The sequence below is a fragment of the Anopheles ziemanni genome, chromosome X, assembly GCF_943734765.1.
Source record: "Anopheles ziemanni chromosome X, idAnoZiCoDA_A2_x.2, whole genome shotgun sequence".
Classification (NCBI taxonomy): domain Eukaryota; kingdom Metazoa; phylum Arthropoda; class Insecta; order Diptera; family Culicidae; genus Anopheles; species Anopheles ziemanni.
In genome coordinates this window covers 9,623,177-9,646,864 of record NC_080707.1, presented here as the reverse complement: position 1 = coordinate 9,646,864, position 23,688 = coordinate 9,623,177, and the positions used below count along the sequence as shown (strand labels likewise).

The following is a 23,688-nucleotide window of genomic DNA, read 5'->3' as shown; positions in this document are numbered from 1 at the left end:
GCTAAACTAAACTCACGCCAAGGTTCCATTTTGCGGGGCGCTGGTTCTGGTCGCTGATTAAACGGTGCTTGCTGGTGCTCGTCGGGAGTGGATAAGTGAGACAACCAATCAGGAAAAAAAACCTTGGAACGGAAACAAAAAATGTCAGAGAAAAACGGCTAAAAGCATCCGTACAGCGGAGAATAAACGCTAGGACATGGTGGACGGCAGTGAACCGTACCAGTGTTCAGATTTTTACTCGCTTGTCGCCGGCGTGAAATATTCAACAACGGAAGTGAAACAAACATACAACAACGACAAAGGGAACAAGGATAACAAAAAATCCCCGTTATAGAATTCAATGTCGGACAAGAAATGGTTTGCCGGTAATAGTTAACGAACGGGGCGAACAAAACACTGTCTTTCACGCAAGCTTTTCGAGAAAAGCCCGATCCCGAAGGGGGAGGGGGAAGGGTTTTCCGATGCGATGTCTTGCCGAATTGGGCCACCGAAAATCGAACGCCGTCGCTTGGAAAGACAAACCGAGACGTTTGCACAGTGTGTGCGAGCAGAAACGATGACAAAGTTTAAAGAAAGTAACAGACAAAACGAGTTTGCAAAATATGAACTGTAAATTTGACTACTTTTTTTAAAATAATTAAATAACACCAATAATGTTACTTAAGATAAAACAACCAAGGAATAAAAAAAATAAATTCTGATTGTTAAATGGATTTGTGATTGTTTTAAATAATTGAATACACTTAAAATTTGTTATTTTGGGAGGTAGGATGATAACGTAATTAACAAATACTTTGAAAAAATTAAAAATAATCATCAAAAATATTATCTAGAGGCCAAAAATATAAACATAGACAAGAACGCACAATGAAAGGAAGACGTGGTCGTTCAAAACATAAATGTTTTCTATTTATTTAATGTTGCAGCATGAAAAAAGTGTTTGAACTGAACATAAACTCTAGTATATGATTAAATCTTGTTAATTTGTTTAAAAAAATGGTATCACCATTTCTTTCCCATGATGAAGCAAATCCTAACATAATTGTAAAGTTGGTACTATGAACTCATTACTGTAAGCATCCATAAATATTACCAGTAACACAAAAGTTAATATTTGAAATGAAAATCTGAAAGTAAGAGAAAGTGTTATGTTCTTGAGCTGCTTTCAAAATTAAATAAATTCAAACCCTAGGATTGGAAAGATGAGCTTGATTCTACCAATTGCAAGGATAATTCCTACTGTGCGTTGATGTAAAATATGCTGCCAAAAAGGAATGTACCGTGCGGGCAAAACAGCAAGAAGCGAAAATGTGCCACAAACGGGAAAGTGTTGCCACACGCTAGACAAAGGAAAACTCCTGAGGAAAAAAGGACGATGCAAACTGGCGCGCTAACATAAGAAAACATTCTACACCAAGGGAGATAACGCTTCAACACCTCGAGCGGCGCCGATCCGTCTGTGCTGAAAGTCGGAAGCCGGGAAGGGTAACGGAAAAACGACACCGACACGTGGCTTAAAAGGTCACACTGTTTAGTACCCCCAGAACCTACAATAGGGTGTGTAAAATATGCACCTTTCCGAGTGAGTTGAATTCATATTAATTACGTTAATTACAGTCCAGTTTATTTTACGTTCGGTGTGGCTTTGGTGGCATTTTATCATTCGACCAGATGACATACGAACAACGGTGGGATTTATAAACAATAGGAAATCATACATGTGTGTTGGAAATTGTAACCAGTGCCCACTTCAAATCGGCTTTGGTTTTGAATATAGATTTTCGGTTGCGTGGAGGCTTCGTTTTGTTTCAAACCCTCTAATTATTGTCTAAAAGCATGCATTGTGAATTTCAATCATTGCCACGTCACATACCGTTGTATCTGATAAATTAAACTTTTGCAGGAATCTAGGTAATTTATATTCTTTTATTTTGAACAGTTCTCCTCCTGTTTCTGCTACACATAAAAGAACCCGATATTTGTCTTCAGTACTGTGAGCTTAGTTTTCGTAGTGTAGTGTATTATTCGCCGTTTTTAACACTCGACTAACAGAAGTACTTACTGGTTGGAAGCTCTCAAACAAGAAGCTGATGCTTGTCATGTTTATTTTCATGTGGATTGTTAAGGTCGTCGCAGTGAATGGAGAACTAAGTCTTCTGTTTCGGGCTTCGATTTTCGATGGATGCAGTTTTACGACACGCGGATGGTGTCTCTCGCAGACATATGTTAGACACCACCCCACACAAGCTCGACTCCGTTGAGAGTATCGAAGGACCACATATGTTAGGATGTATCGAAATTTATTGGTCGCTTCGCAGCGTGGAATCCAGTGACGTTTTTTGTCCATTTGGTGGAGTTTGTTGAGTCGTTTTTCCGTCTTTGCATAACGTTATAAACTACTATAAATTCAACATACAATTACATAAGTGAAGTAAGAGTACAATTATACTAAGCATACTTTGTCAAATACATTCGTATTTAATCGCGTGTTTTGTTATTGCTTTACCATAGTAAGTTTTTTCATCGATGTTGTTTATGCTTAATTATTTTATCTCATATTTAGAGTAATAATTGCTAAAACATCTAAAATCTCTTTAAGCCCAAGAGGGTCCAGTCAACAGAATGTTGTTAAAGCCATCCATTAAATCCATTTCTAGACATAGAACCAGCCATCGATTGGCTTTCGCTTTACAAATATATTTTAAAATAAGCATAAATTCAGTAAACTACCCAAGTGGACTCTTATAACTGATTTTATAAACTATTTTCCTTGATACAAAAATCGATTTAGGGTTCAGAATTTTGCATATAAATTTAAGCACGCTTGATCGAAATATCAACAACCAGATGGTTGGCATATACATGAAGAAAATGAATAAATATAAACATATAAACAAAAATTAATGCCATTGGCTAAGCCCCCTTAAAACTTGAGAAGCAAAGCTTTAAAAACCCGGTAAAACTTCTAGAACTTTATAATGTTGAAAAATATGTTGCACAAAACTACGTTAAGTCTTTATGATCTTAATTTGAATTGTTTATAACTGGTTTTAAGGCAAGGTTTCAAGATAGACTTAACAACATAGTCACAAACTGTTGCGGATGTTGGAAATTACTAAAACTGTTTTACACCATAACAAGTCGTAATAAATCCGTTGGACTTGGTGCATACTAGCTAAAACAATGATAAACTTGATAATTGGAAAAGTCTATTAGGTAGTGGAAACGTGTCTTAGGATATCCCTCATTTTAATTTTCGATTTGACACATTCTATTCCTAGTTCAAATTGATAATAAAGGGAAGGAAGATTCTCCGAATGTGAATATTTTTTACAAGTGTTGAATTTTGTTTTAAGTTTACTTTAAGATTAAAACAAAATATTATAAGACACAATTTAACAAAGTCGCATTCGCATTTAAGTCTTGATAAAAGTATTTAACTACGACTCGATGAACAACTTATGTAGTGTTTAAATTGACTAATAATGACACTTGCTTTAAAAAAAATATAGAAGAGATTTAAAACAAGTGCCTTTCTTCACTTGTTTATTAAACTGTTTAGTACTTATCGCCAAAAAAGCCAAAATTACTTTAAAAGTGTGGTAGAAAGAATAAACAAGCTGGAGGAGAAGGTAAGTATGCAGTCCTTGAATCTCCGTGTATGCACCGTTGTCGAAAGGTGCAAAAAAAAAAAAACAACCACCGTAATATCGACCGGAAATGCCGGGCTTTGTTGTGGTTCCGGGCTTGTTTTATTTTGTTCTACCGGTCCTGCGGCGTATTTGTCGCATTGGATAGGTTTTAGCACGCGCGAGAGTGTCCATCCCTCCCGAAAAAAACGCTAGTTCCGGTGATGTGATTTTTGGCCATTTGCCAGCATTGTTGTTAGTTCTGCCCCATTTTGCTGTTCTCTCTTTTGCGAAGCCGTTGACTTTCGCTTCCGGCCAGGAGGGGTTGATCGTTTTTCTTGAGGTTGCGTGCCAACAAACGCTCTGTCTGGGTCCCCCTTTCCCCCCTCCCATGCCAAGGTCACACATGCAGCTAGGTGGTGTTTTTCCCCGCCACCTTAAGTGGCGTGTTGCCACTCTCCCCGTGTGGGAAACCCTAAATAAACAAGTGCAACAATCGTTAACTTCCTGCCCTTGTTTTTTTTCCTTTCTTTTTTACTGCTACCGGGTTTGTTTTTCCACCTCTCTCGGGCTCTTGATTGCTTGTTGCCTGGCGAAGAAGCCGAAACACTTCGCACGGAAGTACTTGAAATTAATTAATGGCGAAAGTTCCCTGCCTTTCACAGCCAAGCCGGGTGTTTCCGTTCGCCTTTCGGCAACAGGTTGGTGACTCCTTCTCCCTCCCGTCGGATTGCCTGACTCGGTGTCATTTTGTGAACAGCTCCCTGCCAGATTGGTAGCGTCAAATGTTCCCGGTTGCTTTAGCGTTCGTTTGTTTGTTTGTTTGCTTCATTTCTTCATTTCGAACGAACGGTTCTTGTTAGCTGTGGTGTGAAAGTTCCAAAGACTTGGGACTGCGCTGCAGGACCTACTCACCCGTTGCAACGAGGTGGCTGTGTGAACATATTTGTGTTTATGTATCCCTGTTCCCACCCACCCAGGCGTGCCGTCCCGGGAGTTATTATCTCTTCATTTGTTCCGCAAACTTTGACTATCAACGAACCCTTCACCCCGGGCTTCTAATAGCTCGACCAGCATTGTTTGGAATTAATCGTAAGTAATCCCATACCCGGCGCCCTTCCGCCCACACTCACCTGACTCTTCATGGGGTCCGTGTTGAGCTGGCACATGTAGCCGCCCCGGTCCTCCTCGGTGACCGATTTGATGTGCAGGTTCCAGGTGTTCTGATCCGCATGCGAAACCGTCACCCGCGGGTTGTGCGTGATGACGTGCTCGTGTATTGCCTGGATGGCTTTCGTGTCCGCCTTCAGCCAGCCGACCTGCGGAGCAAGAGGTTAGCCGGTTGTTGAGGTTTTGATTGCGTTCTGCGTGCGTACGTCGTTTTCAAATTATAAGTTTCCCCAAAACCGTCCCCCGAGGCTGGGAAGGCCCAAGTTGCTGGTGAAAGGCGAAAGGGTGAAACGTGAAAGGTGCGATGGTGCAGGGGTTTATTTTACATCGAGACCGAGAGCGGATTCTGAGGACCACAGTTGGAACTGATTATTTTCATGTTTTCGTTATTAGCAAGGTATTACATCTGAAAGAGTAGAGATTCCAAGCCATTTTCATATCTAACCTGAGCGAAACTAAAAGTTCTACAGCTGAAAACGTATAGCTAAAGACCAACAACAAACCGTGCTCTTTTATTGTTTCAACGACCAACTTTTAGAAACCCATAAACATTTGTACAATGAATCTGAAACTATGACTTTTGAATGAAAAAATATTAACCATGAAACTAGATTATAAACTATGAACATATAAATTAAAACTATGTATATCCTTCAATATTGTGATTCGTAATTCGTAACTGCACTTTGATGCAAGTAGTGATAGTGGAAACTATTCAAGTAGTACAGACAATATTACTTGGAAGTAATTATTACGAATTCCAAAAACATCTTTGAAAACTTTTAGTACTTACAATTGAACACATGAAACTTTATAGCAAAACAAACATACCATTTTAGTTTAAAGTGCTATCATTAACATCAAACCATTCCCTCATTTGCAATTGAAAACTACTTAAAATCGGTAACTCCAATATTTATTTGACAAAAATTAATTTAAGTAAACAGGACTAGCCAAAAGGTTATCTTTCAAAACATGAATTGAAAACACTACTAGAAGGTGTGAAAAAAACCCTTCAAGAGTTTATACAGTCTTATAAATAGAATATCAAAAATAAATTTAAAAAATAAGTCAATATATTGGTTAGGAAGTCCGTTAGCTTTCAGTACAGGAAAATGTATAAATACTTGCGCACGAGCTACAAGAGTTAGCTTTACTCATGTCGCCTCCAGCGGTAATACACTTCATCAAAAAAAAAAAAGAAAAAAATACAGATTAGGAGAAACTATCACAAAAAAAGAATTCTACACAATCAAATTAAACGAAACAAAGAATAGAAGCAAATTTTCTGTGTTTCAGAATAATATATTCAGCTTTACAGTAGATGTTATGTTGAAAAAAAATACTGTAACTAACTAGCTGAACACGCCATGCAAACATATTTTGTAATAAACAAATTTAAAATTGTTTAAAAAGCGATACGGCAGCGATTTGCAGCCCCGCAACAACAAACAGATGATAATTGTCAAGCTACAAACAATTTAGACTGAAACTGTAGCCACTTGAAAGATGCTCCGTGTAAGTAGCAAACGTTAAAAAAAACGGATACAAACTCCAACAGAACAAGGGTTGAATTTGAAATAGAAGAAACGAAAAGGATATCGCTATGTGTATGTTGGAGCATTCGGAAACGTGCTCCACAAGTTCTAACCTTATTTTCACACATTTCATGCAATGAGATGACGTATAAAAGTCAAATGGAAACAAATTGCAAGACAATAAAAACAGTAAGGAAAGCTAGGTACCATCGACACACGTATTATTGTATTTATTAATCACGAATTTATAGACGGCAATGAAGGAGCAACTATATTCCAACCATTTGGAATGGCTTGAGCAAGATGTTAATAAAAATAAGATGCAATTCCCTCGGTTATGTTCGATTAGCAAAAACTGGTACCAGCGATCACGAACCTCCGGTTCGCGTTTATGCCTACGTGTCGCCCATATCGAAATCAAGCTGGGGTTGCGCGATGAAATATACACTCGCCAATAGCCGAGTAATTAAACGTAACACCCAGGCGGAAATGTAATTAAATGCGAAGTGCGGAAGGTGGGAAGCGGTCATTTTCGGACACTTTAATTTCTTCCGGCAAAGGGCAAGTGAGTCTCGAGAGAGAGAGAGAGAGAGCGAAGGGGTTCGTCGCTTGCTTCTGAACGCTGGCGCACTCCCGGCCTTCGATTGGCTTTCGTTACCGCATCAAGGGTCGGAAAGGGAAGGGAAAGGAGGAGAGGGGGGGGAGGGAGAGGAAACCAGGGAGCCGGGAAAGTTTCCCGGTCGAAGAACTTCATTTTAGCACAGCGTGGGTACGTGTTTGCGGTCGTTCCAATCGTTTGCGGCTCGGAAGTGGCACGACCCGGGCACGTCCGACTCAGCGTGCACTGCACCGTGCTGGATGCAAACCCGAAGAACACTTTCTACCCACCCACCTGCCCTTCCTCCGTTTGGGGTGAGCCAACAATTTGCAAAATGGTACGCTGGAGCCGGAGGTTCAGAAAGTGAGGTTAGTTGGAGTCGAAGCTTTCGGATTCAGGCGCGCCCGACGCTCGTTTAGCAGGCAACCGCAACTCGAAACGGAAGCGAGCGGTTCGGTTTGGGGTACCAGGGGGCACACACACACACATACATACAGCAAGCTGAAAGAAAGGACGAGACTTACCCGGTAACCGCCTAGGTGCCGTACGTGACAGGTAAACGTCGCATCCCGACCGATGGCCACCGAGATGTTGACGATTGGCTCGGCAAAGTCCGGCTGGAACGTGCACACTTCTGAAATTGATTTAAGAACACGAAACAATACGGTTGTCAGTACGGCTCGACCAGGCTATCGGTTGCGTTCGGGGCAGCATCCTGGACACTGTAGACAGCTCGCCAAACGGCCCAGGGTAATTTCGTTTGTCGTAAATCGCAGCTCCACGGTCCGCCCCTGCCGTACGGCGATATTGAATCACGAATTTGTGCGGTGCCAGTGAAAACTACACCCGCTAATAAGGCCCACACGGCGTGAGTGGGGAGCCCTTGTTGTGGAAGTTAGCTGCGCTAGCGCTTTATTACCGCGCGCTCCCGCAGCGAGTTGCGTTTTTCGGATGCCCCGTGCTAGGCAACGCTTCTGGCCGGATTGCGTGCCGATTCACCGAGCGGCGTATAATTGACACAATTAGACATTTTTCCGCACACACTTCATTAGGCAGTGTGCAGGCCAAACTGCAGCTCGACCGAGTCGACCGGGGCACGTTCCGGCGCTGGGTTTCGGTTTTACATATTTGGGATTTGGGAGACCCTTAAAATCCCACCCCGGCTGTCGCGCGATGGGGGAAGGGGGAGGGGAGTTTCATGCCCGGTTTGAGCACGTTTTGGGGACCGTTTCCAACTGCAACTCGACAAACATTTCAATCGTAACTATAATTGCACGCGATGGAACCTCCCGATCACCCGGGTCTGGGGGTGCGTGCGTGCGTGCGTGAAGCCCAGAAGTACGTCGCATTTTAGAGTTGCGTCGACAGGCAGTGAAATAAAATGTTCTGTTCTCTGAAATCCGGGCGTCGAACACAGAAAAAATCATCATCATCATCGATACAGGGATTTTCAAATGATATCATAACAGTGGCAGCATTATTTCTAACAGGAGCATATGATATTCCAACAGCATCAATTGATTTTATAACGCGATCATGTTTATTATAAAATTCAACCGGTGAATCCGGATGGGTTTAACTGGATTCAACCGAATTCAACCGGTGAATCTGCATGGATGCAAACGGATTCACCCGGATGCAACCGGTGTCGATAGAGAATCCGGTTGCTTCCGGATGAATCCGGTTTGAATCCGGGCTAAATCCGGTTGAGTCCTGTCGAATCCGGGTTGAATCCGAGTTGAATCTGGTTGAATACTGTTGAATCCGGTTGAATCTCATTGAATTCTGTTGAGTCCCGTTGAATCCGGATTGAAACCGGTTGAATCTGTTTGAATTCGGTTGTATCCCGTCGAATCCGGTTGAATCTGGGTTGAATCCGGATTGAGTCCGGGCTGAGTCTGGTAGAATCTGGATTAAACCCGGATTGAATCCGGTTGAATCCAGTTGAATCCATCTGAATCCAGCTGAATCCGGTTTGATTCCAGTTGAATCCGGTTGAATCCGGTTGAATCCGGTTGAATCCAGTTTAATCCGGTTCAATCCGATGGAATCCAGGTTGAATCCGATGGAATCCGGGTTGATTCCGGTTGAATCCGGGTCCTTTCTATCGATTATGGCACCAATGAATGGTTGAAAGTACCAGGATTATAATTTCAACTGCTACGATTCTGATTTGAAGTTATAATAAACATGATCGTGTTATAAAATCAACTGATGCAGTTGGAATATTACATGATACATTTAGAATGAATACTACTACTGTTATGATATCATCTGAAAACCCCTGTAAATCTGGAGCACCAGGATTTCGCTTCATACAACCCATGACGTCCGGAATTCCCTTTTTTCTACTAACTTATTGCATCCGGTGCATATTTTCCACGATTTTTTTTTTTTTGAAGCGTTTCGTCGGTGGCAAAACGACCGGTTTCATTGCACACGCATAGACACCTTGATTCGGTTGACCTGTCGCTAATTTTGATAACGGTTTGCAGCAATTTAATTGCTTGGCAGGTTTTTGCTTCTCCTGCTCCTGTAATTGAAGCTACATTTACTGAGCGCTACGCATATTTCATCATTCGTTTCGGTTTAATGTATTTGTTCCTTCTGAATCATTTCTTTTTTCCTTATTTTACGTGTTTTGTAATAGTTATAAAAAGAATTTATTATTTAATAGAATATTTAAGAAACTGGAGTTTTGACTTTCTTGTCTATTTTCCATTCAATACTAAGAAGATAGTGATAAAGATAAGTTTTATTGGTCTGCTAACGCTTTATTCATAAATAATGATGCGAACTTGCTTTACGTTTTTCAAGTTTTATTTTCATTAATTTGGCTTAAGGGAACAAACTTTTTCAATGTCAAGGCGAGGCTGTTTGCAGAGGATTTTTATACTTTCCATTAGTCTTTTTATAGTTTTCATGCACTGTTTTTTCGTCTTTACTGCTTCTTACATGATTTCAAAGCATGTTGTGTCTTTGCTTTCTTGGTGGTTGCCAGTTATTAGACCCCATCGTAATGGAAGCACCCCATTAACGTCCAGTTTAAAACTTTAATGATATTTCTGAATCGCGTTTCCAACTGCTTCGATTCTTACATTTTCCATTTTCATCAGCTGACTCAGTAAAACGTTATTAATAGCGGTTCATTTACATTATGCTTAGACTTTCTAGGTTTCTTTTCTATCTCTTTTTGTAAAAAGCCTTTTAAATTCATTATTTATATTTTATTATTCAACGTAATAAAAGTTTTGAAGTAACCAACCATCGAAAAACTATGGCAGTCACTTCTATTGTGTTAGTTTCAATTTCAAACCCGTAGGAAACTGTTCTTGTCATCCGATTTTCACAGTTTTAGCTATCTAAGAATGTTTAGAGCTGCTAGTGGAAGACGAAGGCAACCAAGAGTCTTTTGATGAAGCGTTTTTCGCATGCGCCTGAGAAACCGTTGAATCACGCAGTAGCTTGTAAGAAAACATTGTTTATTTACACCGGATTTAATTAAAGCGCTAAAAACTATCTACCTACTCCTGCATTATAGCCTGCAGCACCAGGAGTACGTTTCCCAATTTGTCTTATCGAAACCCTTGGGTGGAGTTTGGTGTTCTCGGGTTGGTTTCGGGATGATGTGCAAGAATGTACGCGAGTATCCCGCATCGAGCAAAACCGGAGTCGAGTTGCATGGAAATGAGTTTCGAAAGCGAAAGACGCCAGTCATCGCCTTTCGACGGTTCGTCGTGTGTGTGTGTGCGTTCTTGTTTTTATTCGATAAAGTGAATCGCGAATCGTCACTCCGGGGAAGGAGTGCGAGTGCCCGCACGGTGGGAAAACTATTGGTTTCAACCGGGTGGAGACCCGTTCGTAGACAATTCGAGATTATCAACACACTCTGTCGTAATGATGGGCGGCAAAAGCGTCACAAGAAATGGGGGGAGGGTTGGAAGAAGCAAATGGAGTTTGGAACACACACAACGGCGTATGGTAGTGTCGCTCAAATCGGTTTCCCACCCATCCAACCCGACGGGGGTTTGACTCTCTGGGATGATGTCAATCTATTTGAAATAATTCAATTAAATAGTCGAAATATTTCAATTGGAGGCCCGTTTCCCGAGGGAGAGGCGAGCCGAAAGGTGGGGGACGGGTTCCGAAGGGAGTGCCGGAGCCCAGAGGATTCGAAAACGGCATCGGAAGGCCGGGAGAGCTCGATATGGAGATCTACGGAACTCGTCGTCCTGAACCGCAGGATCACCGATAACGCTGACCTTTTGTCTGCCCGAAGCGCTCTGGCTCACTTACATAGGACTTGAGACATGCACACACACACACACACACACACACACACACACATGGGGGTAGTTCATGAAGGCTCTGACGAGTGGAACAAAAGGGGATGCCGTAGATTATAGCTTTGTTTCAATTTCCTCCGTCTTCGGGTTTGGAAATGTCCCGCTGGATGGCTTTCTGTCGTTATGTGCGGTTGCATGGCGACCAAACCGATGGCACGATGTAAGAGAGGGCATCCTTTGCATGTTTCCACAGGCCCCGCCTCTAGTCTCCGCCCGCTGCATGATGGTTTCGACTGCGGCGATGTCCTGACGAAGCGTCCACCCATGCGACTGTCTTCTCCGGTTTGATTTCGACCCAACAGTTCGTGGAGGTGGTACGACGGGTGGTAGACGTTGCAACAGCTGCCGTAGCCGATCTGTCGAGCCATAGTTGTGTGCTAGTTTGCCTCAGCCAGTGTGTATGTGTGTGTGCGTAGATCTAAAGCCTGTGCAAATTCGGCCTGGTGGAAGTCACCAGAGCACAGCGATGGATGAATGGAACGGAAGCATGCCAGGAGGGATGACCTGCTAGAACATTTACGGGATGTGCAGGATGCAGCACAAGCAATAACACCCCCTTTCCGTCCCATTGTGCCCGTTTATCGAATAGTAGTCGAAGACAACATTTTCAACATCATTCGCATGCTTCATGAAAATATCGTTTAAGATTTATTGTACCTTCCTTATCTTGGTTTTAGACCCCCGGAGTGGGTGAAGGGTGTGGGGAGGGTGCACCGTCGACAGCTGGGGAAACTTTGAATAATATGTATATTCTACCGATGAAATGGGCCGGATCGAAAGTAGAAGTCATCAACGAAACTGTACCAATATTAACCGGACCAGGACTCGAGCGATTGGAATACGATTGGTTCTCCTGCTTTCGTAAGGAAGGGTACTGGAGGCTACAAGCAGTAGCAATTTGGAGGCACCCAAATAAATAACCACACAACATAATCATTGTTACTGCACGAAACATTGTGAATTATTCTACGGCTTGTATTATTTAATTTTATTTATTTCATAACTTATTTATTAGTCGCTTGTCGAACAGGTAATAATAAAAAGTAGTTCGATGAAAACTATAAAACAATTCAAAAAGGATGCAATGTGACAAATTCTAAATATAAATTACAAGTGACGGACTTGCTTATGTTGATGTTAAGCAACACAATTGTTTATGCTTTTTTCATAACACTCTTTCTCTCTATCTATTATCATCGGCTTTTCAAAATGTCAAACAAAATAAATGCTTGTGATGAGATGGAGGCGCCTGGTAGGTGGTAAACGAAAAGATTCATAGTGAACAAACTAGTGATGGGTAAGAACGCGAACTCTAAAAAAAAATTGATATCCTCATAATCAGAACAAGCATACACTGGAGGAAACAAGAATAGCACCACCCTGTTTTTTGCCAATATTTTTTATATTTCGTTAAAATAAGAGCTTTTTTGAGTTTTTTACGTTACTACAATCAGTTCCACAACTTTTCAGTGGATTACGATCGTATTCATATGGGCTAATAACGTTAAAACAAAATAAGTCATGAAAACAGGGAGGAAATAAAAATAGCACCACTTTGGTTTTTTGTTCAACAATTGAAGATATTTTAACAAAACCTCAATTAAAATATAATTTAATGATTTTATTAGTAAATATAAGAGTATTTGTATCTAATCCCTTCAATACGCGGTGATTTGGAGGTACAAAATACATATTTTCAGGGAGTTCTGCTCATGGCGCTCCCAGCATTCACGAATACGAATTAGCACGTAGTTGTTGCTTCATTGTTTGACATTTGAAAATAAACACGATGACCATGACTAGGCCAAAGGTTTTTTATGAGATTAGGATACAGAGAGCCTGCTGGCCACCTTGATAGCTCAGGAATCCAACCTGTAGTCAATATCAACTCGCGAAATTCGGTATATTTTTATTGGAAAACGAAGTCTAAGCCCACCCAAGATTAATTTTGTTCAATTGATCTTTTTTCTAGTACATACAACTTCATTCTCACTTAAATCCATGGCAAGGTAAGCTTTCGTCGCAGTGAGAGAGCTCCCCATATCGATGATTTAACACCACCAACGTTGCGGCTCATTTTAACATCAGGTTCTTGTTGAAGATCTAGCTGAAAGTATTACCAAACATGTAGAAAACAAAGTATGAACTTTATTTCGCCTGAAAAAAAACTTTTTTTCATGCGTCGCTGCATCAAATATACCTAACAGAAAATTTGAACCGTTTCAATGCATGTCGCTCTGTCATGTTAAGCTTGCGGAATCTTTGTGGCTACTTGTAGTTTTCCCCGCTCAACGTAATTTGCTGCAAATGTCTTATTGGCACCTTAAGTTGAATTCTGCATGATTTGGAATCACTATTCGTCCCTGGTTTGTTCCTTATTTATAAATTATTCGCATATCCATCTCCGTAAGCTGGGTTTTAATTCCGCGTTGGTCCTTGTGGCCGTCGTTACCGGAATGTTTCATCAACCCTACTGCTATGATATGTAATCGGAAGGTTTTTAGACCGATTTTCAGGGAACAGAGGGCTGTACCATGGTCAGTTTTGATGTTTAGCTTGATTTTAACGAAGCGATGCTGTTCCTGAACCATGTCTTCTAAATGGCTTGGAAAATCAAATAACACACGACTAATAAAACGTAATTTCTTTAGTTTAGGTTCCATACTAACTACTTATATCGTAAAAACTCATTTAAAATTATAAGTTTTGAAATATCTTCAATTGCTGAACAAAAAACCAAAGTGGTGCTATTTTTATTTCCTCCCTGTTTTCATGAAATATTTTATTTCAACGTTATTAGCCCACACGAATACGATCGTAATTCACTGGAAAGTTGTGAAACTGATTGTAGTAACGTAAAAAACTCAAAAAAGCTTCTATTTTAACGAAATATAAAAAATATTGGCAAAAAACAGGGTGGTGCTATTCTTGTTTCCTCCAGTGTATAAAAAGTTATCAAACCAGTTAAAGATTTAAAAAGATAGCGATAAGATTACAATCTCAGATCCATTTTTTTAATAATGAAATAACATTAAATAGGATAAGCCTAATTTCTATCAAAGAGTTAATGTCATCAAAAATCAATTTAACTTTGAATTGATTTAACGCACAAAAATATAAGTTTGCTAATCTATGAAAAAAACAATTTCAGGTTAGTTTTTTAGAATAACAAACCGTCTTTTTTTAGGTTTTCTGATCTTATTTTTCGCTCATGTTTTATAATATCTCTACTTAAAACATTTTTAAGAAATCTGTATTTCTTAAACCAAATTAAAAAGAACCTAAGTTACATCGTGTATAAACAAAGTTCTAGTTAAATAACAGATGAAGTGATGGCAAATATTAAATAACATCGTTATGAACATGCATAATAATATGCAAATTCCCGAAATTCTCCAAGAGTGCATGGTATGCATACCATATGATCAGTCTCTAATTAAGGTGTGTTATTGTTGCGATAAGGTTGCGTACAAATTCTCTTTCTATACATCATCCCATACCCATAAATCGTGTATTTTTCTATCTCACAATATGTCTGGCTAGTGTTTTATTGAAACCCAGCTACATGAAGATTCTTTCCATTTCAATATATCCAGAAGTACTATAGTATGTCTAACGGTTATCGTAACCGTCTTCTCAATGTCAAAGAAGTCATCAAATATCACTTGCTGCTCGACTAAATCCGTACATGCAGCGTTGAAACGTTTATAAAGTGTGACTCACATCTTCATCCTACTTCTTCCTCGTTTACTAAAGAACCACTCACCCTCTTCGGGTAGCGTTGCAAGCCAGATTTACGAAAATTGCTGCTTTCTTCCGGGAATCACCACCGAACACACCGAGGCGCAGTCCCCGAACAGCAATGTGCGTCTCGATTTGAGCATTCCCGGAGCCCAGCGGCTCGTTAGTGCCCGATCCCTGACCCCCCCCCCCGGAGTATAATCGCCCGAGTGAGCTGCTTTTCAAACTTTCCCCCACCCTTCCGCGTTAACCGTCCACATTCCCGGGAGGATCTTGTCGATTTCTTGAACCCTGGAAAAGGGTTCAGAGGGCAACGAGGGACCGATTTGTGACAGGGACTGCGAGCGTCGAGTGTTTATCTCCCTCGCTACGAGCGAGGGTTTTGCTAGTTTTGTGTCGAAAGGATATTCATAGAAACGTCCGTACCTTTTCCCACCCCTGCAGGGGGGAAGGGAATCGCCCTTAGCCTATCGACCAAGCTGCGCCATAATTGGCATCCATCGGTTGATTGATACTGGGGACGATTTATGAATGTCCGGCTGTCGGTAGGACACCGTTGCGACCTTTTCCTCGCTCCGTGATCCGGGGCTGAAAAATCGATACCTCAATCGGGCATTTTGGCGTTCCGGAGTTGTAACCTTGCAGTTGCAGTTCCCGTTCCGGTCAACAAGCAAATAGATAACATGGTGTAGAAAATGGGAATGATGTATCTTCCTCAAATACTTGCATCATGTCTAAACTGTAGTTATTAACACTAGCATACATTGCTTTGGAATCTTCCCCGAATGCTTTTCCACTTCACTTCACTTTTTCAATATTTTTAAAGATTTTTCAAATCCTTAAACTGTTACTATTTACTCTATTTGTTGACTATCTTTTTTCGTTTTTAATTTTTTGATGTACCACTTCATCATTCCACTAGCGCGGTGTAAAGCAAAAAATATCGATGTGAATATAATTTTCATACTTTTCAACTTTGATTTTTTTTTTAATTTACCATAAATATTCAAAAACAAAGTGTGCACTATAATGCTTATATTTTTTCCACCTTTAACAACTAATTTAATATTTTTAAGACAAAAAATGATGCCACAAATTGACCTTAACAATGTAGATTTTAAAATGTTCCATAGGATGTTTCCATCCAGCGCTTTGTTCCATTATTCTGTCATTTGTAATTGCAAAATTAAGATTTTATTTTTGCAATGTTCCTTAACATACTATCTTTGTAGCGCACACTTTTTTTCTGGCTATACATTATAGATTTTGAATACATAACAGTTGGAAAAACTCAATTTCTACCGTTTTTGCTTTACACCGAGTTTGCGGAATGAGGAAGAAATGTATCGTAAAACCAAAAACATCAAAAGATAGTTAAAAAATATACTAAAAAGTGATAGTTCTCTAAAAGTAACAGTTTTAGGATTTGAAAAATGTTCTACAATAGTGAAGTTACAGCGATTTAAAAATAGGGGTCAAAATGACCCCTAAAAAGTATTCAAATTGGATCTTAGAACTGGTCGAACAGAAAAATTTGAAATTTTTGGTTTAGATGTAGTTTTAGAATTTAAGAAAAGCCTTATTTTGTTTGTAAAAATTTTCAACTGTTTTCGAGATATTAAAAACGAAAATTGCGTTGGGTTCAAAATGACCCCAATTTAGATTCTAGAGATAATTCAACCATTTTCTTCTATATTTCTTTGCTACAAACTCACATGGTTTTGTGGGATAACGATCTCCCGGTTAATGATGAAACCGTCAACCGACAATGCGTAAATCATTTCAGAGTTTAAGAGTTCCCTTCATTCCCAAGATCCTTCCGCCGGCACGCAAAAAATTGTGCTAAGTTCGGTCCTGGGGACACATAAGAACACAACCACGAGTACGAAGAGAAAAAAAAACCCAAAACCGGTAAAGTTTTGAGCGACTTGATTTAGATTCTGCATTAAACGGCGGCAAACAGCGGAAAGCGGGAACCGAGCGTGTTTGCGAAAGTGAATCTCGCTATAAACGCTTTCTTTTGCGGGCAAACTTTCCGTACTTTTTTCTTCGTTTTTCACTCGCAAAACTTTCTTCCGCACCGCGGCAACTTTCGCCAGCGAGACTTTCCGAAACCCAAACCCCGTCGGGTCCCCGTCATGCTCCACTGTCACTGACATGCGCCGGCAAAGTGGTCGCCTCTTGCCGGCGTCGGCCTGGAGTTTGATGGACAGTTGACAGATTGTAAACCACTCGTTCTTGGCATTTTCATGCTTCGATGAAAACTCGAGTGGAGCGAGCTCTTCATTTCCGAAGCAGCTAGCCGGGATTGGGAATGCAATGTTTCAGTGTTTGTCGGTGGCTAAGCGAAATCTCTTCCGAAAGTCTCGTGCCGTTGCACTTGTAACGATTTTGTGGAGGGGAATGTGAGCGCGTCCGCAATTTATCTTCCCTCTGTGGATTTCAGCGGGTAAGCCCTCCCCCCGCCTGAGGGCGCTGTAATAAATCGCACGGGAAGCACGCGCAAAGGAAGGAAACACAAAATGGGAACAACGGATTGTCCGGAACCGAACAGAGATAGTGCTCCAAAAATGAACAGGGAACAGAAAATGCTGTGGCGGCATGACCCGACCTATCGCCCCGGGTGCAAACATCATTCTCTTGCGGCCGTTGCATCCGGACGCCGATGCACTGGGCCGTCTTCTAACACCACAACGCCAAACGCTCAACCATGAGAAATATTGAATAATTCATTGCCTTCGAGCAAACGCTCGGCAGGTGTGCTTCAATCCCGCAGGTCAAAACCCGATAAGCGAACCAACCGTTCCAGCATTGAACGCTTTACTGGCTGCCGTCAACAGGATGAAGGCAGATTATGTCGTTTTTATGCTTCCCTTGGGAGCTGCAGTTCAAGAAGCTAACACAGAGTGTTAATGATTGCCAACACTGTTCGGAAAAGAAGATCATTTCAGCTCAGTTTCAATTGAAGCATATAGTCTCTTGTTGTCCTGTCTCAATTTCAGTTTGAGCATACACTCTTTCTATTTAATGTAAGACCAACTTGATTTTCAAAGAATATAAAAGAAAATTAGCTCACTCTCTATCAAACAAATACATTAAACAAATAAATAAATTGATAACACACAATTCTCCCTAAAACTATTATGGTAAAAATTTGAAAGTTCATTCAATAATTCGACCAGGAGTAAGTTTTGTTAATTTAAAAACTCTTGGTGATATAATCGTGACTTTAATGAATCGAGCTGAAAAGGTTTGTATCATTTTGACCACAAAATTTCAGGATGTGAAAAATAAACCGTCCTGTGTGTCAATAAAATCACGTTGTTTTTAATTGTTTTGTAAAATCCCTTTCAGTACCGGACAAACTGGAAACATTTTTTAAATCAACTTTGAGTTACCTAGACTTTAAACCTTTAAAAACATTGAACAAAACAAGGATTGGACAATTTTGAACAATGATTCTTTGAATGCTAGACAAATGGGATTACATAAAGATGGAAAAAATAATCACAGGGTCGATACTGACCAACAAACAACGCAAAACAACCTATCAAGTTGTGTTAAAAATAGAAGGACTAGATTGTAAATCTATGTGAGACATTTTGACTAAGATGGCTAGCACATATCATATTGATTGATGATGATGATGAAACATGCGTTTACTGCCATTAATTTCTTTACCTTCACAGCTCGATTTCGATGTTCTCACCTGCAAATATAGTTGGTTAGCTGTTTCCTCAAAAAAGATATTCCAAGGTATTTTATTTTACTTTTTTACGTCTTTGCTAGTTTGTTTTAATCAATGTATACCAAATCAAAGTATTCGAAGACCATTTACTAATTGGAAAGGATATTCAAATTAAATTTAAACTCTAAAAATAACTAACCCAATATACAGAAGTTTGTGATAACACCTTTCAAACCCAACTTTATTTAGGGTAAACTTAGACACAAGCTTTTCCAGTTTTATTATATATTTTAGTTTTCAGTATTTCAAAGTGCGTTTAAAGTAACTAAACAGATAGTTATTCACTTTGCTTGTTGGTTATCCGAAACTATTTATTAACTTCTTGAATCGTACAATAATGCTTGGCAAATCACCATCCTGAGTGGCAGGAACAACCATAACATCTTAATTGCATCAAAAAGGGTTAAAATTATTGTCATGTTAAAACAAGTAATAACAATTTTGGATGCTATAAAATTTTCAGCTGAAAACAAAAACCACGTTGGCGAAGAAAATAGGAATAAACCATACCTTCTCAAAGATAATAAACTCCATCTGCTTTTTGTTTCATAAACTATACAGAGGGGACTCAAGTTAGGGTGTCAAGTTGTCCGCAAGATTTTGAAATGGAATAGTTTTTGCGTTGTGCGAGGATAGTGAACCGGAGGTGAGAGTGGAAAATTTTGAAAGTGGTGAAAACGAGGTAAATGTTCTTAAAGGAAAGTGATTTATGCGACGGGAGGGAAGAAAAGGACACCAGGACGAGACGTGACGGAGTTGATCACCGGCCGGGTGGTATATTAAAGTACAGTTTTCGTCGTCTCGATGTCAAAAAGTACAAGCGCAGGATAAAACTTAAGCTTAAGCTTTATCGAAGGTGCGATGTCAAGTGATTATTGCTTGTCTTAAATAAATTTTGAAACCGAACAATTAAATCATATTCGCCTCGCTAAAATATCAAAACGATTCGGTTGTTTCTGTTTCCAAAAACCAAACACTTACCCAAAAACTTTTCACGAGCGTTTGGTTTTCCCTCCTCGGTGGCCCTCGTCCCATCTGAGTTTTTCTTTTTTCGTCCACTCTTGTTGTTAGGTTGTCACCTTCACCTTTCGACACCCTTCATCATCATCGTCACCATCGGGAGCTCAAAAGGGAATTGATCCAGTTGTTCGGAAAAACGGACGAACGATAATCGCCTGCCCGTCCCAAAACCCGTCTCGTCGTGTTTTCGTTTGATCCGTTTTGATTTGATAATGTCCGGCCAACTTCTCCAAACCAGGAGGTGGGAATTGAAGAAATTCCCGACTGCGGTGATATGGTAGCGAAGTTGTTAAAGCTGTCGGAAACTATAGAGGATCGAGGGGGTTGGTGTGAAACATCGAGCGAATGAGTGTGAATGAGACACGCACAATCCCAAGAATCCCAACACTTGAGGGAAGGAAAGTGTTCACCCAGGAGAAAAGTGAATCAAATGGCATCACACATTCCTTCGTCGTGGTGTCGTGTCGTGTACTGGGGGGGCACAAAGCGTCACGTCGGAAGCCAACTAGCAGGTCGCTATATGAGAGAGTGTGTAGTGTTGAGGGATTTTCGCCAGGGCTTAATCGAAAGGATGTGCGACAGCCGGAAGAGATTTCGTGCGAAAAAAAAACTTTGACTTCCCCCTTTCTGTTCGGGGAGGCGGGGGAGGGGGTTTTGACTGGAAATCGAGGTAAATGGTTGGAAGCGATCCGTACGAGAAGCGTACGAGTGGATGAGACACTCCAGGTTCTGGATCACCGATAGCTCCCCTGGAGTCGGGGTGGGGATGATGGATGTGCGCCGGAGCAACGTGTGAAGCTGAACATGGGAAGCGTTCACTTCTTACGTTTCGTATAATTTGGAGAAGCCTACCGCTCATCGACCCCCTGTTTGGTCGGGTTTTGTGGGCGGACAACAGGATTAAGTCAGGTTTTCCACACGACGACGACGACTTGCGGGAAGGAGGGGTTGAGGTGGTTAGCGGAAGCCCTTCGGTTGTGTAGCCCTGCCCCTTGCCCGTGATTTGTGGGTGTGAACATGACGCGTGCCGTATGGTCCATCGTGTACGCTGCACATTCATATAGCTATACACGTATGTAGAAACGAACGAACAACGCTGGCAGACAAGGGTTCAAGCGGAAACAAGTGGCATGGAGAGGGGGAGGAAAGTTAGACGTCTTCTGCCCGAGAAACGAGATGAGACTAATCCGGTTAAGGCGCACAACTTTGGAACTTGGGTTGCCGGCAAGCTGTGGCATCTTTTGGCTCGCTCGTTTGTGACATGACTCGTGACTCGATCGAGGCGTCGACGAAAACTCGCTACTTCCGGGCCCAAAACCGAAAACAAGTGGAATATCCCCCCTCCCCACCGGTCGGCGCCCCAGGGTCGGAAGTGATGACGATGCTATTTTAATTAAATACTTTTTGAGATTTACCACCTTTTGAAGCGAGCAATTCGTTGCGAGATAAGCGAATTACCATCTTCAATTAGCGGAAAGATCGTGCCACTTGAAGAAAGTTATAATTATTGGTGGTTGAATAGGTAGGTTTAAGATTTGGGATGTCCTCAGCGTGAGTGACCTTGTAAAGGTGAGAAAGTGCTGCTTAGTAACCTTGTAGTACATCTTTTACCCCCTTAGAGTACTTTGAGTCTTTTACCACCTTTTAACACGATACGCACAGCTTTTAGTGACTCCATCCAACCTATTATAACGAAAGCTGCATCTTTTAAGATAACCCGTATTGATTATTAACACATCTACAGGCATTTGGCAAGCAAAACAGCAAGCGCCCCTAAAGGTATGCAAACGTTCAAACGTGGTGTCTTTTTACAGGCTTTCCTCAGTAACTGTGTCAAAAGAAACGAGAGCAATGAAAATGAACAATAAACCTCAAAATGTGCTTCCATCGGCTTAAAAGGATCGAGCACGAGTGTATCTTCAAACGATCCGGCATTCGCAGTAAAAGGTTGGATGCATTCACTAAAACCCGTGCTTATCACGATTAAAGGTGGCGTATCTAAATGACTGCAACTTTTATTCTTGGGAAACATTCATACGTATTCATTTTAATTGACTCTAATACTCTTTTAGCGTTGAGAACAATTCGAAAGAATTTAAATCCTATAAAACAACGTTGGTTATTTCGTTTATAGATTGTTTTAAATCGTTTTATACTGTTGCGCAATTCAAATTAAATGAAATGAGCGTTTGATAAAAGTAAAATGAGGGTTTGATAATTGTTAAGTAAAAGCTGCACTCGTTTAAAAGTGCTTATAGAAACGATTCTAACTGGTGGATAAGATAAGAGAAAAAAATCGGATAGTGATAAGATAAGAGAAATAAATATAAGAGAGAACTAGCCGAAGGAGATCAGCTGATCGTTATTCGAAACTCATCGCAGAAGTTGAGAGTTGAGTCGTTCGGTTTAACGTTCCGTTCAACCAATTTCAAAAATATCTCTTTCAAATGAAAGAATGGTAGTTGGTCAATAAATTTCCAAATAGAATATTGTTTATTTCAAAGCTACTCGCACTTGAAAGTCATATGAAGAGAAAAATTAGGTGTTCATTGAAATATCTGCTTCGCATAAAATATGTAATTTGTGCCATTCATTCCATATTTTCTCGCACATGTTAAACAACGATTCAAAGTTTTTTGGCTATCTAATAAATTTATGAAAAACAATCATCGTTGTGAGAATGTAAGAAATTTTCTAAAAGTATATTTAACTGATAAATCACATCTACAGCATCATACAAAAACAAAAGAAAACTTTAGAGCTTCATGAAAAAGGTTGGTTGGAACTCATCGGAAATCTTTGGAACGAAATAAGGGTATAAATACGTTCTTACGGAGAGATACAAAGTACGGATCATATTGGACGCTTTGTTGCGGTTTGTGAACGCAGAATTGGTACAGAGAAAAGTATGAAAAAAATTATCAGGTGCATGGAACAAGTAATAAGGAAGTCTGGAGTAAAATTTGAGCTAAAATCATACTTCGGTTAACTGTTGCTGGTAGCTTTGTACTCGCAAAAAGCTAGTAATAGCTATTAATAGCTACGAAATAGCTAGTAATAAAACAGTAAAAATACTAAAAGTTTCAAAGCCAAATACAAGAAAAGTAAAAAATGTAAAAAAATTAATAAAACGTTGTTTTTGGTCATTAAATAACCAAAAACATGATATTTCCAAGTAAAACGACAGAATGTGAATATAAAACATTCAGATGACCGGAATGTTTAATTAGCTTTTAGATGTCAAAACCGAGAGTGGAAGAAAATAATGTATAGTTTTGGTTCTCTTACTGATAAAGCTATCCTTTCTAAAAATATTTAACTTTCACTTCCATCACAATGTCATACAAATATAATGGCTTAGCATCCAATTTATCAAAATGAGTTCCAAAAAACCCTTTAAAATGCTACCAAATATAAACTGAACAGCGTTTCGTTAGCGTATTTCGAATATCTATCATTTCGATATTATTGGTCAGCTAATGGAATCGATGCAACTGTTGTCAATCATCGATTGGAGCGTTCTTCCAGCTTGTTCTAATCAATTCCGACCGATTTATGCACTCTGGCGAATTGTGTGAAGTGTGTGCGGAAGCCTGGAGAAAGCGTTTAAAGTAACCCCGGATCAAGCTGACAGTCCTAACTTCCCCTCCTCTCCGGAGTGTCCGAGCTGACGAGCAAGTGGTTGCAGTTGTCTACGTCCAAGCCGCAGAGTCGGAAGGGGTAGGGTGGGTGGGCGGTGTGAGGGGGCTTTTTGGTCGTTGACGATAACGACGATTTGACAAGGGAAGGCATGAAGTCAAGTCGTTGATGCATGACAGATTGCCCAAAATGACAGCGCAAGGCAACCCCGATCGGTACACTTACTCTGTGGTTGTGTGGGTGTGAGTGTGTGTGTGCG

General features: G+C 40.5%; 1 protein-coding gene across 1 annotated transcript in view; it reads right to left on the bottom strand.

Moving 5' to 3' along the window:
• Positions 1-23,688, bottom strand: part of LOC131291015 (lachesin) — a 148,286-nt gene that overhangs the window by 19,304 nt on the left and 105,294 nt on the right. Inside the window, exons 2-3 of the mRNA XM_058320207.1 lie at positions 7,460-7,624; positions 4,763-4,948 (exon numbers count right to left, since the gene is read on the bottom strand). Coding sequence (XP_058176190.1) covers positions 4,763-4,948; positions 7,460-7,624 — 351 coding nt within the window. The remainder of the gene's footprint in view (positions 1-4,762; positions 4,949-7,459; positions 7,625-23,688) is intronic.